The following is an 18,006-nucleotide window of genomic DNA, read 5'->3' on the forward strand; positions in this document are numbered from 1 at the left end:
GAAGTCATAAGGGGTAGATAGAGAATGCATGATCTGGAATCAGACACATAGGAAATACTTCCCAGAATCAATATCTGGGATCATGTCTTATTAAAAAGTTTCTGCAGGTCAAACAAAATCTCCAGCAAGGTGAAAAGAAAACCCACAAACTAGGAAAAAATCTTAGTGCACTGTCCTTCAGTCAAAGGACTTCTGTCTAAAATTTGTAAAGAATTTAAAATATTAGACCCCTGAAATTCAAAGACCAATCCACAAATCCGATCCAAAATGGGAATACACAGTTCTCAGATGAAGAAATACAAATGGCAAATAAATACATGAAAAAGATTCCATCTCACCCCAGAAAGAATGGTCAGGATTAAGAAATCTACCAACAACAAACGCTGGAGAGGCTGTGAGGAAAAAGGAACTGTCCTGCACTGTTGGTGGGAATGTACACTGGTTTAACCATTGTGGAGGTCAGTCTGGAGATTTCTCAAAAAGCTGGAATTGGAAGTCTCATTTGACCCAACTATTCTACTTCTAGGCATATTCTCAGAAGAACTGAAGACTTCTTACTACAGTGATATGTGTGCACTCATGTTTATAGCAACACAATTTGTAATAGCCAGATTTGGAAACAACATAAGTGCCCATCAACTGAGGAATGGATAAAAAAGTTTTGGTATTTTTATGCAATAGAGTACTACTCAGCTATAAAGAATGAACACATTTAGATATTTATAAATAAATGAATGCAACTTGAGACCATACTCATAAGTGAAATAAATCAAACTTTCATGTATAAACACTCAATAGTTTCCCCAGCGTAAGAAATGGTAAAAATACATAAAGGTAGATGGTAATCATGATTTTGCATTATGTTGCTTTGAATCCTTATAATGTTTTCACTCATTAGTTGGAATGGTTTAATTCTGGGTTGTTTGATTTTATTGTCTGTGATGGTATGAACAGGTATTTTGAAGAAAACAAGACGTTATAAGATCTAGTGCTGACTTAATATCATCTTGTTTAGAAGTCATGCCAAGCTTTTGTTCTTCTGTCTCCATCAGTTTTATCATGTTGTATCTTTTTGGATTTTATTAGATGTGATAGTATAACCAAAATTTTTATGGACAAGGAGATAATATGGTAATCATTATGCATTTTCTGTTAGTTGGTTCTGAATGCCCCGTAATACTTTCATTCTCTTGAATGGTTTTACACTGTCTTGTTATGTTTGATACTATTAGTGTATGAAGGTATACCCAAATATTTCAAGTAAAGAGACACTATGGTAGCTACTGTTATTTCAGGTTGTCTGGTGGTGAAACACTACATTGCTTAAATTATTCTGTTCTGACCTGTTTTGTTGTATCCTCTTTATTTTAATATTTTTTAAAAAATTAAAAACATAACTTATTTGACCAAGTACTCAGTTTCTCAGAATGAACAGCAACACTATTTATGATTTTCAAGCAATCCAAATATTGAAACATTGAAAACACCAATTAATAGTAATAAGATTTATGGGAGCAATAAAACCAAAATGTGTAAATTTTGTTGTTATAAAGAGACGGAAAAAAAAACCAAAAGTGCCCTAAAGGATACAACAGCAAGTGTGATTAGGTGTGTTAAATAGATGATCATATTAATGTTTTTTATTGGATCAATGAACATAACGGTTTGCAGTCTGACTGTGTGAATGTTCACTTTGTAAACTTTGATCCTGTGACCTGAACCACTGGTCTCTAAGATGATAGTGTGTAATATATTAACTGGTGATATCTTACTTTTTTTTGTAATTCTGCATTACTTGTACCTTTACCCTTTTGTTTTGTTCTGTGTTTTTCTCTTCATCCCTTTAAATAAAAAAAGAGTAGCACTTTTGTTTTCTAAGCTAAATTAATAAAATGAACAAAAATGGCATCCAAAATAAACTGGATGTTGACAAAACCTAGGTTTCAAGAATGTTTCACTCTCAGCCATACAAAAGTGCTCTTCAGTGATAGTGTAAATTCTAAGGCAATGTAGATACTGATCTATGTTAATATCTACTCAATAAAACCATTTTCAATCCATTAACTGTATGTGTTCAATCATATTATATTAATATTTTAACTATATGTTCATAAGGATAATAGCTTTGTTTGTAAGCACATAGTTAAGAGACAATGGGAATTGAATAAAGCAGTAAAAGGAAATTAGTAATATTAGGGAAATGTTATTACAAACTAACAAAAGCACAATCAATAAAAATGTAAAGTAAACTAATGGAAATAACTAAAAAATAAAGCCAATTAAAAGTTAGAAGAAAGATAAAAAAGAAAGAGCAAGAGGATGAAACTGTCTTTCACAAAAGAAAGATGGCATTAACACAAAAAGAAAAATAAAATGGGAGATAAACGTGAAATGATACCAAAAAGACACATAAACACATAACAACAGCAACAGCACCAACAACAATCAAAATTCTTAAACCTAACAAGCATAAGAACAAGAACAAGATAAAGTCTACTACCAGAAAACCCTTCAAACATTAATGGAGAAGAAATCGTGTCAGAAGATGAAAGATTAATAAATTTAAATGCATTTCCTTATGAGTGGCTTACACCAGGGACCTGCAGTATCTGGAACCCAGCAAGTCACAGTGTTCTCTACTCATCTTACAGCTTGTGGACTTGTGATGTGCTCACTCTCTTCAAAAGTTGCCCCTGTCTATACTCCCGGTGTTTGAGAACAGTTCAGCGGAGACTCATCCTCATTCATGTTGTTACAAAGGGGAGCAACTACAACACTGGCTTCCTTAGGATGTAGGCATTTGGGTGGGTGCTCAACTAGACCACTGAACTCAGTGTCTTCATTTTCAGATCCAGCCACCTCTAAAACCCAGAACACTGAATCTTGCCTCCCTGTGCAGAATGCAGTCCCTGAGTCTTTCCAGTCCTGAGCTTGAACTTTTAGGGGATGTGGGGAGTTGTCTACTCTGTAACCTATCCAGCCTGTGTCCATGGCTGTCTCCCACCTAGTTAGTATAGTAAGCTGAAGTTTCAACATGAAGGTGCAATGTAGGTACCGATGACACAGACCCACACAATGGACACTCTGGAAATGGCACCTGATGTGACAGGCACTGTACTGGGTTCCTTCTCCAGTGCTACCTGTGCTACTCTTAACACAATGCCCCACACATATTTTTTATAATCAAACCAGATGTGGGGTGCTCTTTTTTTTTTTTTTTTTTTTGGTTCCAGGTATCAAACTCAAGACCTCGCCCTTGCCAGCAGGCACTTATGCCACTAGGCTAAATCCCCAGACTCTTAACCATGGGTTTATCGTGGGGTAGTGTTTGCCCATTCACGCTTATTCCCTGAGGGAGCTGACTTTCCTGGGCAGAACTACTGCTTCTTTGGACTTGAGGTCTCTTCCTTAATCCGATGAGCTGTTTGACAGTCATTTCTGTGGCCCTGTGCAAAAAAAAAAAAAAAAAAAAAAAAAAAAAAAGGCATAAAGCCTTTCGGGATTCAGAAGTTTGATATTTGAAGACTGTGGCTGGTGTGGTCTTTGTTGTCTTATATTGTACTTTTAATTAAGAGAACACAGTAAACACTTTTGTTAACCTCAACTGGTATGGATAAGGGATGCACCTTCAATCTTTTCATCATATGGATTCCAGTTTCTCTCTGCCTCATCAAGTTACATTCATGTGCCTATGATCAGCTAAACACACCAATTCCTCTTTTTGTACCTAATATTCTGATTTTTATTTATATTAAAATTGACATTGGTATTTTACTTAGATCTTGAAATTAGAAACTAATAACTTGAAAATCATGGAATCCATAAGATCCACAACCAGTAAGACCCAGAAACTAAGTGTTTCATGTTTTAAAACTCTAGAGAAGAGTATGATTGTTACACATTATAAAGAGGCAACCTCAATAGTCACTGAGAACTCGTAGGAGCTAAGAAATCGCTTTTAGCTTCTTGATTTTATGATTGGTTTTAACTGATTTGCAATAGTTTTGACCTAATTTGCACTTGTAGTCAAACAACACAAATAATGCTGTTTACATGGAGGCACTTTTCTCATTCCTCATTGAAATGTGTCAGGTAAATTTAGAGAAAGGGTTTGAGCATAGTCGGCCAATAGAGGTTATTATCCAGAAGGGAATAAAGTAAACTCCAAAGACAGGTGAAGTGTTCCTTAGGAGACTTTGTAGTTCTGTCTTCCCCAGCTGCATCACATCACCTTTTTACGGATGCTAAAATGACATTTCTGCACCTGATGTCATAATTGCTTTCCTTTTATAAGTGTGTGCAAGGTTTGCTGCGTAGCATGAGATTCCAAATGCCACCTTGGGTAAGTGTCTGTTTCCCCAGACACAGAATCTGTGGTTATGCATGGTGTTCAGTATGCTAAGGAAGAAGGACAATGAACTTCGTGATAAGGTTTTATAGACTAAGATTTTTGTTGGTTCCAGCTTTTATTTTTGACTCATGAAATTAGTGTGTTTTTAATAGGAAATCTTCAATTAGTTTCTGGAATGAGAGTGTTTCTCTGAATTAAATGATTTCATTTGTTTGCTATATTATTTCTCAAGGAACTTACTGTCCCTTTAGTCTGGTGTTTTTATATTTCTGTTTACATTCTCTATAAAGTAGGTAAGAGCTTACTGTTGGTTTTCAATATTTAAACTTACTTTCACACTTACCATCATCTACATAAGTCACTTAAAATATTTTATAAGTGACCTCTGTAATTTTGGATATTTAAATTTAATATGAATTATTAATTATGTAATGAGGTACATCAGTTTGAAAAACAATTTAACTACTTCCTTACAAAATAGGTCAAATATTTTTCATAAAAATCCTGCTTTGTTTACTGTTGATTTCAAAAATTTCACATTAATGGTGTCAGCCATTAGTATGGTTGAAAGTAAAGCAAGATAATGATAATGGGACTTTTCCTGTGTTTGCTGCAGAAGTCTGGGGATGTTATATACCAACATCTTTTGAGAGGAAAACTTACATCTGTGTGGAAATGCTAGAACCATTTTGCATAAGGGAAAGATTTAGGACTATGTATTTTCATCTGTTTGATCTGTGTGCCTTTTATCTTACATCCAACCTCTGCTGGTTCTTCATTTTTATGAAGAGAAAAACATACACTATTATCTTACTCTTAGTGTACCTATAATTCAACAAAGCCAAATAATACTGAAACCTATTTTATAGAAATATAAGACGTTTGTTCTTTATGAGATTGATTAGAGATTCTCACACAGATCTATGTGTATTTGCAAGAAATGACTGTTTCATATTGTTGACAAGTGTCACTGGGTTTCTTCTGTTACACTGGACTAATAATTACTTTCTCTTGGTTTTTTTGAAGATAATGGAAGCATATGAATGCTGTAAATTACATGGATAGGTGATTATCCAGAGCTCTACATTAGTGTCATTTAAGTTGACAAAATAGATACTATTTATTGCATGTTTAAAAAGTACAGCACTGCCATCCATGTACTCAGATTTTCTTTCCAGACTTTCTTCTCCAGAAGCTGTTTATTTCACAAACGCTGCTCACCAAGAATGGTTAATCTTTCTGGCTGGGGAGGACTTTGCCTTGTCTGGTAGAGTGCTGGTTCTGTGTCATTCTCTTTGTAAAATTCTTCCCAGTACTATAGCATTCAGATCAACATCTCCATGAAACTAATCCATGCCTGCATACATGATCACTCTCATCACACAGCTCCTCGTTTAACCTTATAGACAAAGACAATATTGATTATAAAGACAAATTTTACTGATGCTAAATGACATTTCTGCAAATGATGTCATAATTGCTTTCCTTTTATAAGTGTGTGCCAAGTAGCCCACTGTGACAAATTTGTTTTGCAAATTAAAGGAATAAGAATTTAGATAGGCTATTTCATGGATGTAAGACATGACAGTATCCTGGACATAAAGTCTATTATTATATACTGTCTTATTCTACATGATCTACAGATTATGTTCACATTTCTTATTAAAAAACAAAAATATGTAGTGCATGCTTGCATTCTTTAATCTATCCTAATGTAGGTGATAAGTGCTGACATTTTGTGGCCATCAAGTCAGACCCCTCTGCCTCCCACTGTACTCCCAGTCTTTCCTCACAGTTGCATTAAGCTCAGCATTTGTCAGTAGCTTTTGAAATATCATATTATTCCACATGCCATGAGATTGTCCCTGGTCTCAGTAATGGCAAGTAAACAGAATATCTTACGTGAGCTCTTCCTTGATCCGAGTAATAATTAGGTCGTGAACTGTTTTGCATTTTCCAGTGGGTTGAGAGAGCATCTTTACTGAGTTATGCGTGCTCCCAATGTTGACTCTTTCAAAATGCAGAGATTTCTATTTGAAATTTCTGACTTCATTTCTTTTTTGCTTTTAGTAAGACACCCTTTTGTGTTTGATATGTTGGGTGCAGCAGGTCCTATTTCAAAGTTACTCCTCAAAACTATTTTGGGGGAGTTTTTCTAGATCATCCTGTGGCTGGATATACTGACTATACTGTTCCTTGTTTCCTAAGCTGTGCTGAGCCAGGCAGGTGTGAGGTGCATGACGCATGGCTGGGTGAGGATTTTCCACCAGAAATTCTTGTAGCCTGTTTCCTTGTGTTTACATTTTTATGTATATATTTTGTAATATAAACAACTACATTGGAGGTAGCAATATGATACATATTAACCAGTGTTAACCACCTATTATTTTGTTTTAAAACTCTATCAACTTTTTTATTTATAAAATTAAGAAAAATATTAGTGCACAAGTTGCTATACATCTTTCTGCATACCACATACAAATAGAAAAAGATATTTGGTGTGTGTTTTGTTCACATTATGTGTGATCGACTAAATTGCAAGATGTTGGAATGGTTGTGATAGTTTCTGTCATCTTTCTAATTTGATACAAGTTCTAAGAACATAAATAGGTGGTTTTGAAATCAGCATTAATGCTTTAGAGGGACAAGATCACTTTTCTTCTCTAAAGAATATTTGCCTATTTTCGGTAAGGACCCAGCGTCCCCTCATATCCTGAATGTTGAACAAACCTAGAGCATCTCCATACATCTCTCATTTCAGCCCTACATAGTTGTGGGACTGCAGTTCTCTAAGCAATTGTAAAAATAATATACTTCTGTCCCCCCAGATTTTCATTGATTCAAACAAGTTAGTTGGCCAATTTTACATTATTTACCAGACTCAATTTTTAAAAAAGGAAAAAAAAAATCAAAGCTTAAATTTAACAATAATAGCAAGGTAAGTTTATTACTTATATTTAATTTTTATGTAATTTTTTCATGTATTTTTAAAATTTTGATACTGATCAATTCAATATTAGTCATTTAAAACATTATCTGCTTATATTTTATAACTTTCATGAAGTAGATGTACAGGAAACAGGAGACTTTCATTTATAAGTACATGAAAGATAAAAAAAAAAAACTTTGAGGACTGCATTTAATGACAGCATGAAATCTACACTATTCAGAGAACCTGGTAGTCAAATGAATATTTTTCAGTTTTCCCCTGAACATATACAGGACTTAACTTTAATCTGCTGAATTCTGGAATGGATAAAATCATATTACTTGACTTTAGCAATGCTTTGGAAACAGAGTAATCTTTCTAAATTTTACTATGACATATCAATTTTACAAAGATTTTCATATAATTATATCACCTACTCTTTTTCTTCTGAATTTTAAATGTGATCACATATCCAATGTGCCTAAAGATTTCAGGTTTTATTTCAACACTTATAAAGTACATGCTCCAAGTAGTTACTAATTGTAATCTTTTTTTCTGTACTCTTAATGTAAGAGTAAGATAAGATTGGAATGTCATGACAATATTTGCCTGTACTAATGTTGTCTGTTAGAAAATTCATGTTTTAGCCTATAAAGCCTGATATAAAGTAAATAGATAAATCACATTGGGAAATAACTAAAATTTGATTAATACCAAATCAATAATATAAAATTTATGTTTGATTTCCATAACTCTACAGAAATATCCAGAATGGTGTAGAAATTTTGAGTCATGATCAGCTAGCTTCACCCTTGGGATATTTGTTATTCACATAATTAAAACACAAAAAAATTTTTTTAAAGAATTTGTTGAAAATATAGAAGTATCAAAAAAAAAAAAGAAAATATAGAAGTATCTGCAATTCTCATTCCATATGCTCATAGTGGTGTTAAAACAAATTTAGAACTTAAAGGTTTATTCGTATTTATTAACATGCTGATGACTTAATGGTAAGTTTGCTTGTCATGAGTTTCTAGAATATATGAGCTCTGTAGTTTTGGAAGATTAAATCAGTGTGGATCATGAATATATATTAAGGACAAGCCTAACTTGATAGTCATTTCTCTTTATGCTTTTAGGCTGATACAGAGGTAGAAAATTATTAATTTTCAAGTTATGTATGAGGAACTGTATAATGACAATAATAATAGTTGATATTTGATTCCAATTGTCTTCTCTCTTCATGTGTGGAACATTTGCAGAAATGATACATTTAAGTAGTAAGTAATATAATTTCCCACATTTTACAGATCAGATGACTGTGGCTCAGACACGTTTTCAAATTCTCCATTTGATAAATGTCAGATAATAGATGAAAACCAAAAGCATTTGACTTCAGAACCTACTGAGAAATATTTGTTCTCTATGAGTGGTTTTCCTGGCAATAAACCCAACTAAAAATATCATGGATGCAACAACTCTATTGCTGCACCATAAACAATTACTACTTAGAGGACCTTCTTTCCAGATGTAGGCCACTAACTACTTCCAGAAGCATTTTTCACATGCTACATGTACAAGGCAAACAGGACACTGTGCATAATTTTTAAAAACTAAAGATTGAAAAATAAATACCTTCTACAATCTAGCGCAGTTTTCTCACAGAGGGACTCTGAGCGACATGCAGGGAGATTTATAATCCACTCTCCATGAAGAATGACTGGCTCAGAGAACAGTGGTGCAGTTAGGCAGCTGTGAAGTAAATCTAAGTTCTGAAGTGGAAGGGATGCATGAGGAGGAATCCACATATTTAGATGAAGGGATAGTGTTAGCTGAGATCATGATGATAGTGTTATCTGTGATATATCATTCTTCTTGCTTTTTCCTCAGACATTTATTGTTTGATTTTATCTCATGAAGATGAATAAAAAGTGGAAATTCTCCAAGTATACTGATATAAGAAATGCAATATTCTTTGAAGTCATCATTGGGATCACAGCGAACACTGTCCTGCTTCTATTCCACATCTTCACATTTCTTTGCAAGCACAGGCCCAAGCCCCTCGATATGGCTATTAGTCAGTTGGCCCTGATTCACCTGGTGTTGCTGGTAACCATGGCTGTCATAGCTACAGACATTTTTGGGTTTGAGGACTGGTGGAATGATCTCTTGTGTAAATCAGTTATTTATGTAAACAGGTTGATGAGGGCCCTCTCCATCTGTACCACCTGCCTTTTGAGTGTCCTCCAGGCCATCACCCTCAGCAACAGAAACTCTTGCTTGGCAACATTGAAGCACAAATCCGCGCATCACTACCCATGCTGCCTTGTCCTCTTTTGGGTCTTCAATCTGCTCCTGAATGGTCGCTACTTAATTTCTATTGGTGCCACTCCCAATGAGACTTCACAGAGTCTCATGTTTGTCACTGAATCCTGCTCTCAGTGGCCTATCAGTTACTTGTTCAGGTACATATTTCTCTCCTTGGTGAATATTCAGGATATCTCTTTTATAGTGTTGATGGCCTTCTCAGGTGGATATATGGTAAGACTGTTATGCAGGCATAAGAGGCAGTTCCAACACCTTCACAGCACCAGCCTTTCTCCAAAGGCATCCCCAGAAGAAAAGGCTACTCAGACCATTCTGCTGCTCATGGGTTTCTTTATAATCATGTACTTGTTGGACTGTGTTACTTTCTCATCCCTTGGAGTGTTGTGGAAAGATGATCCCATTCATCATTGTGTCCTGATGCTTGTGGGAAATGCTTATGCAACAATTTGTCCTTTTGTGCTAATGAGCACTGAAAAGCGAATGATTAAATGTTTAACTTTCAGGTGTGAAATATAGTAAATTTTCAAGTAGTTAGTGATAGATAATTTCTTTTCAGATAAGCAAAAATTTAGATTCCTGTTGCATCACTGAAATGTATGTTGTTATAGTTTTATGTTTAACATATTTAATTTGCTGTATGTGGGTGACAAGTACATCAGATATAATTTTGCGCTATATTCTATTGAAGAGTCTACTTCTCTAATCATATTCACAAAAACTGGAGCCTTTCCTCAGGATCACTGTCAAAAAACAGGATATATGTGACTGATCTTATGAGGATGTAGCACCATCAATGGAAGTAGGAAGAAGGGCTTACACACGCAATGTACATAAAATATGCCAAGAGACTTCTTTATATTTGCCTATTTATGAGCTTTTCTTTTCGAGTATCAAATTTGTATCACATATTCTTCAGAAAACTTATTAAAAATCAAACTGTCTGTAATAAGAATGTAAGTGCTTTGTGAGTGTGTGCATTTTACTTTTTTCTTATTAAAAGTTTATCACTATAATTTAGATGTGCATAATGCTCACATTCATAACAGGAATTTATACCTATGCATGAACATATCCTGAATCTTTTTTTCCTAATTCCCTCCTTCTTTCAACCACTTTCCTTCCTCATTGGCAAAGTTTTGTTTTCATTTTATCTTCTTTAATCATTTTTCTTTCCCCTCCTCCTTTTCCTCCTCTCCTTTCCCTAGTTCCTCTTACTTTTGAAAAATTTCGTCTCACTTCACAATACTTATTATACACTTTGATTCTTATTAGCACTTTCAGTGACTCCATCAGAGAAAAAATGCAATATTTGTACGTGTATGTCTGATTTCTTTTCTTTCTTTCTTTTTATTTTATTATTTTGTTGTCTTTTCAACGGGGTATCATTTTACAGCCCTGGCTGTCTTTGAGCTCACTTTGTAGACCAGGCTGGTTTTAGATTTGCAGTGATCCTCCTGTCTCAGCTTACCAAATACTGGGACTACAGGCATGTGCCAAAACATTCTGCTCTTAGATTTATTTTACTTAAAATTATTGATCTCACAATGCATCCATTTAGCTAGATTAGTGTAGTACTCCATTGTATAAAAAAAAAAAATCTTTTCTGTCCGATCTTCATTTGGGTTAAAAGGCATTTGTTTTGTTTCCAAGAGGTAACTATTGCAAACAGTTCTGCTATAAACATGGGTGTAACTTACTGTCATGTGAATAGTGCATGATATATGTTCATGGACTATAACTAGCATTTTATCACAGAATTTTCAATAGCACATGGTCATGATATCTGAAGGACAACATTGGGTATGCTCTTCCTAAGAAGGGGGCTAACTGACCCACTCTTTATTTTTCTCATTTATGTTTGTACTTTAGCATTACAGTAGGTGGGTGTGCATCTCAGCTGCTTTCCCCAGGGGATAATGAAAATGATCTATATGTTTACCACTTGGTATGACATGTGACAAGGCATGTGCATTTGTGAAAAGTGGCAAAATGGGATTTGTACCCACCCTAATGCTCCATCTAAATGGTTTTGTGTGTGTTTACCTGAGCATTAAAAAGGGTCCAATAGATTCATACCACTCCAGTATATTTTTGTCTCTGCACATTATTTTAATACAAAGAAGTACAGTACTTTATGCAAATATACAGATCTGAAATATAACATTAAATGTAAAATGCAAGAATGTAATAAAGTGGAATGTTAAGTTTTATTCAGTGAGACTTGAGTAGACAAATACAGACATATTTGATTATCAAGACATAATGAGCCAGAGTATAAATTTTCTAAACCATGATTAGCAGAATTTTCTGAAAATGAATAAAGGCATTATAGACATGAAAATGAGTAACAGCTGGTAAATCAGGTCTCTTGTCTACACTATACAGTGTAATATACACAGCAAGACTAAGAGAAACTCGAGTTAAAGGTCTGAAGTGTAAGTAATATATCTTCTAAGTGATATATAGTTTTGATACATAAATATCCTTAATCATGAATCAGTTTAGAATGATTGCATTTGTTGTACAATGGAAATCTGCTGTGTATTAATCTGATAAATACTTTCAATTTTAAGGAACTATCTAGAAAGAAATGAAGACTCCTAAAAAGGAATCACTAACTCCATTTCCACTTGTTACAAAAAATCAATAAAAATAAAAATATGAGGAAGAGATATTGGCTACATGGCTATGTATCAGCATAATCATTAAAAAAAGAACTTCTTAAATTAAAATTTATCCTAAAAATGCAAATTACCTAAATTTAGAATAACAAAACCAAACTTTGTACTTGCACATTTATTTGATAAACAGGACCTGGGTGTGAGAGGCTACATAGCTTAGTGGTAAAGGTCATGCCTCACATGCTAAAACCCTGGGTTCAAAATTCACCACCCTAAACAAAAAAAACAGCTTTAGCTATAAAATAAACACCTGCTTTTCTGTAGAACTGATGATTAGTTCTCAGCACTACATAGTATTATGTAACCCTCTACTTTTTAAAGAAAGAAATATGCCTATCTGTGAAATCCAGCAGAATAGATTTCTCTTGAAAATTCACAAAAGCTTCAATGCGACCAAGAGGTGATGGCATTAAAAAAAATTAAATTTTTATTTAAAATGAAAAAGAGAAGAGGAAAAAAAAACAGGAGAAAGGAAAAAAAAACAAAATTAAATAAAACAAGACAGTGTAAGGGTACAAGTAATACAGAACTACAAAAAAAGTAAGAAACCACCAGTTAATACATTACACATTATCATCTTAGAGATAGTTGCTCAAGTCACAGGATCAAAGCATACAAAGTGGGCATTCAAACAGAGAGACTGCAAACAGTTCTGTTCAATAATCTAACAACAACATTAAGATTGTCATCCATCTTATGCACCTAAACACACTTGCAGTTGTATCCTTTAGAGCATTTTTTTTTTATTTTTTACAACAAAATTTACACATTTTGGGTTTTATTATTCCCATAGTTATTATTACTGTTTTTTGGAAGAGAATAAAACCAAGTATGACAAAACAAAGTTGTCAGCCAAAATCAAGGATAGACATAGCACATGATGTAAAAACAGAGTACAAGGTTATCAACAATGGTTACTATAATGCCTCTTCCTTTCTTAAAAAGAATTGCCTATATCATTAGGTATTATATATTGAACAAAACAGTACAGAAGTAGACCAGTAAAACCTAAACATCATAAACATTACAGAACTTGAAAAGAAGACAGTAGTCAAACCAGAATGGGCATCTTAGTGAATCTCATTGACTTCAAAGTAGATGCCTATACCCTCAAACTTGATACTATCAAATAGAATGGAACAGAGTCTAATCATTCAAAACAAGACAGTGGGAGTAATACAGGCTTTTTAATCAACTTAAAAGGAAATCAAAAAAGTTACTATAATATATCCTACTAAATTAATTTATTTTCCCCTTAATTAAAAAATAATAAATAACTAAATAATTTTTTAAAGAATAAGGGAGAGATTGAGATAAAACAGGACATAACAATATAACAATAGAGGTCAAAGCATGACAATTTCAGCAACCGAGTGCTTCACCAGCAAATAACCCGACTTAATAGTAGTTACCATAGTGTCTTTTTCCTTGAAATATTTGAAAATAAGTTGGTATACTATAGCATCAAACATATTAAGACAGTGTAAAACCATTCAAGAGGATGAAAATATTGCAGGTATTTAGAACCACCTAACAGAAAACGAACAATTGTTTCTATATTTTCTCTTTGCCTATAACAATTTTTGTTTATGCTCTCACATATAATAAAATCCAGCAAGATACAACATGATAAAACCAATGGAGACAGAAGAGCCATAGTTTGGTGGGACTTCAAAACAAGATAATATTAAATCAGCACTAGTTATTAGGATGTCCTGTTTTCTTCAAAATAGCTGTTCATTTCATCACAGGCAATAATATCAAGCAGCCCAGGATAAAGCCATTCCAATTAATAAGGGAAAACTTTATAGGGCTTCACTGCCACATAATAGGGAATCATGATTACCACATACTTTTATATATTTGAATCATTTCTTACACTAGGGAAATTATTCAGTATTCAGACATGCGAGTTTGATTTACTTCACTTATGAGTATGGTCTCAAGCTGCGCCCAATTATTTATAAATATCTCAATGTGAATGTTCTTTATAGCCGAGTAGTATTCCACTGTATAGGAATACAACAAATTTTTATCCATTCCTCAGTTGATGGACACTTGGGTTGTTTCCAAGATCTGGTGATTACAAATTGTGCTGCTATAAACATAGGTGTGCATATATCATTCTGGTATGATGATTTCAGTTCTTCTGGGAATATGCCTATAAGTGGAATAGCTGGAACAAACGGGACTTCCAATCCCAGCAATTGAGAAATCTCCAGACTGACCTCTACAAAGGTTGTACCAGTCTATACTCCCAACAACAGTGCAGGAGAGTTCCTTTTTCCCCACATCCTCTGCAGCATTTGTTGTTGTTGGTTTTCTTGATCCAGGCCATTCTTTCAAGAGTGAGATGGAATCTCAGTGGGGTTTGAATTTGCATTTTTCTAATGACTAATGGTGATGAACATTTTTCATGTATTTAGTTGCCATTTGTATTTCTTCATCTGAGAAGTGTGTATTCATCTCAGATGCCCATTTTTGGATTGGATCTTTGAATTTTGGAGGTCTGAGGTTTTTTTTTTTTAATTCTTTATATGTTTTAGACAAAAGTCCCCTGTCTGAGGAGGAGTTCACTAAGATCTTTTCCCAGTTTGTGGGTTTTCTTTTCACTATGCTGGAGATTTTTTTTGACATGCAGAAAATTTTAATAAGGGGTGGTCCCACTTATTGATTCTGGGGAGTATTTCCTGTGTGGTTTGAGTCCCGTTCATGAATTCTCTACCTACCCCTATGTCTTCAAGGTTTCTACCCAATTTGTCTTCCAATAGATTTAGTGTTTCTGTTTTAATATTCACATCTTTGATCCATTTAGATTTTAATTTAGTACATGGTGATAGGCATGGGTCTAGTTTTAGATTTTGGCAAATGGAGAGCTAGTTTTTTCCAACACCATTTATTAAAAACACTGTCGTTCTTCCAGTGAACATGCTTGGTTCTTTTATTAAAGATAAGGTGGTGGAGTGTGTTTGTAGTTGTGGTTGTATCTCCTAATCTATTCCATTGATCTTCAACTCTGTTTTGATTCCATTACCATGTTGATTTTACTAGTGTTGCTTTGTAGTATAACTTGAAATCAGGGATTGTGATGCCTCTTGCCTTGCCTTAGCTGCTTAGAATTGTCTTTGCTATTCTAGGTCACTTCTTGTTCCAGATGAATTTTAGGAATGATTTGTCTAGATGTATGTGGTATGTTGATGGTATTTTTATTGGGATTGCATTGAATCTGTGTAACAGTATTGGGAGAATGGCCAGTTTCACAATGTTTATTCATCCTATCCATGAGTAAGGGATGTCTTTCCATTTTCTAAGGTCATCTTTAATTTCTTTTTTGGTGTATTATAATTTTCCCTGTATAGGTCTTTCACTTCTTTTGTAAGAGTAATTCATAAATATTTCATTTTTTGGTTGCTAGTGTGAAGTGTGTGGCTTTTCTTATTTCTTTCTCTGTGATTTTGTTGTTAGTGTATAGGAATACTATTGATTTCTGAGTACTGATTTTGTACGCAGCTACATTACTGAATTTATTTATTATATCTAAGAGTCTATGTAGAGTATCTAGTCGTCTGCAAACAATGATAATTTATATTCTTTTTTTCCTATCTTTATCCATTTTATTTCTCTCTCTTTTCTAACTGCTCTGGCTAGTACTTCCAGTACTATATTAAATAGGAATGGTGATAAAGGACATCCTTGTCTTGTGCCTGATTTTAAATAAAGGCTTTCAATTTTTGGCCATTTAGTATGATGCTGGCTGTTGGTTTGACATAAATGGCCTTTATTATATTGAGGTAAAGACCATCTATTCCAATTTTCTGTAAAGCTCTTATCATGAATGAATGTTGGACCTTATCGAAGGCTTTTTCTGCATCTATGGAAATGATCACATGATTCTTACTTTTGTCTTTATTGATAAGGTGGATTACATTTATTGATTTACGTATGTTGAGCCATCCTTGCATTCCTGGGATGAGTCCCACTTGGTCATGGTGTATAATCTTCTTGATGATTTGCTGCATCCTATTTGCCAAATTTTATTGAGGATTTTTGCATCTGTGTTCATTAGAGTGACTGGTGTATACTTCTCTTTTTTAGTTGGGTCTTTCTCTGGTTTTGGTACTAGAGTAATATGTGCTTCCAGGTATGACTTAGGAAGGATTGCTTCCCTTTCAATTTCATTGAATAGTTTGAGGAGTGTCAGCATTAGGTCTTTTTTGTATTTCTTGTAGAATTCTGCAGTGAATCCATCTGGGCCTGGGCTCTTCTGTGTAGGTAAGGACTTAATTTCATTTTCAATTTCATTAATAGACATTGGGTTATTCAACAAGTTTACATCCTTTTGATCCAGCTTTGGTACTTCATATGTTTCTAGAATGTATTTCTTCTGTGTTATAAAACTTTGAGATTAGAGGTCTTCGACATAGGTGTTGATATTCTGTATTTGTATAGTCTGTAGCAATTTCACCTTTCTCATTTCTTATTGCATGAATTTGAGCTTTTTCTTCCCTTTTTTTAATAAGGTTGGGTAGGGGCTTATCTATTTTATTTATTCTTTTTCAACATAGGTGTTGATGACCTTCTGTATTTGTATAGTCTTTAGCGATTTCACCTTTCTTATTTCTTATTGCATGAACTTGAGCTTTTTCTTCCCTTTTTTTAAATAAGGTTGGATAGAGGCTTATCTATTTTATTTATTCTTTCAAAGAACCAACTCTTTTATTCGTTGATTCTTTGGATTGTTTTCTTAGTCTCTATTGCGTTGATTTCTGCTGTGTTTTTTTTTTATAATTTCCTCTCTTCTTTTGGCTTTGGGCTTGACTTACTCTTCTTTTTCTAGCTGTTTGAGGTGTAGCATCAGGCTATTTATTGGTATTCGTTCTATTTTCCTGATGTGTGAACTCAGTGCACTAAACTTTCCTCTGAGGATGGCTTTCATTGCATCCCATAGATTCCTGTAAGTTGTATCTGTATTTTCATTTTCTTGTAGGTATTGTTTAAATTCTTCTTTAATTTCCTCTGTGACCCACTGATTACTCAAGACTGTGTTATTCAGTTTCCATGTGTTTGTGGGATTTTTGCAGTATCTTTTTTCATTTATTTCTAATTTCAAAGTGCTATAATCTGAAAACATTCAAGGAATGATTTCAACTCTTTTGAATTTGTTTAAGTATGTTTGGTGAGCTAATATATGGCCTATTTTAGAAAATGACACATATACTGCTGAGAAGAATGTGTATTCTGATGTTGCTGAGTGGAACATTCTGTATATGTCGATCAAGTCCATTTGTTGATAGGTGTGATTCAGTTCTGTTATTTCTTTGCTCATTTTCTGTCTGGTTGATCTGTCCCTTGGTGTCAATGATGTGTTAAGGTCTCCTGTTACAATTGTGTTACTGATAATTTGATTTTTCATTTCTGTTAATAGTTTTATATAACTGGGTGCTCTGGAATTTGGTGCATATATATTTAAGATAGTTATCTCTTCCTCTTGGTGTTTTCCCCTAACATGTGTGTAGTGACCTTCTTTGTCCCTTCTGATCATTGTTGCTTTAAAATTCACATTGTCTACAATCATAATGGCTACTCCTGCATTTTTTGGATTCCTGCTGCATGAAGCATTGTTTTCCATCCTTTGACTTTCAGTTTTGGAGTATCCTTCTGGGTTATATGAATTTCCTGTAAAGAGCATATGGTTGGATTTTTTTTACTTGATCCAT

At 34.0% G+C, this 18,006-nt stretch overlaps 1 protein-coding gene across 1 annotated transcript; it reads left to right on the forward strand.

The window, feature by feature from the left end:
• The first annotated feature begins 9,200 nt into the window (after positions 1-9,200).
• On the forward strand, positions 9,201-10,124 carry Cavporv1r673 (vomeronasal 1 receptor cavPorV1R673). Its single transcript, NM_001167451.1, has one exon. It carries the CDS (start codon positions 9,201-9,203, stop codon positions 10,122-10,124), a length of 924 nt encoding a protein of 307 aa, NP_001160923.1.
• Positions 10,125-18,006: the final 7,882 nt, after the last annotated feature.

Source organism: Cavia porcellus, unplaced genomic scaffold, assembly GCF_034190915.1.
Source record: "Cavia porcellus strain 051 isolate PalLab524CR breed Dunkin Hartley unplaced genomic scaffold, mCavPor4.1 scaffold_27, whole genome shotgun sequence".
Taxonomy (NCBI): domain Eukaryota; kingdom Metazoa; phylum Chordata; class Mammalia; order Rodentia; family Caviidae; genus Cavia; species Cavia porcellus.

Coding starts and splice junctions, on each gene's coding strand:
- Cavporv1r673 (NM_001167451.1), top strand. CDS start 9,201: ATGAATAAAAAGTGGAAATTCTCCAAGTATACTGATATAAGAAATGCA.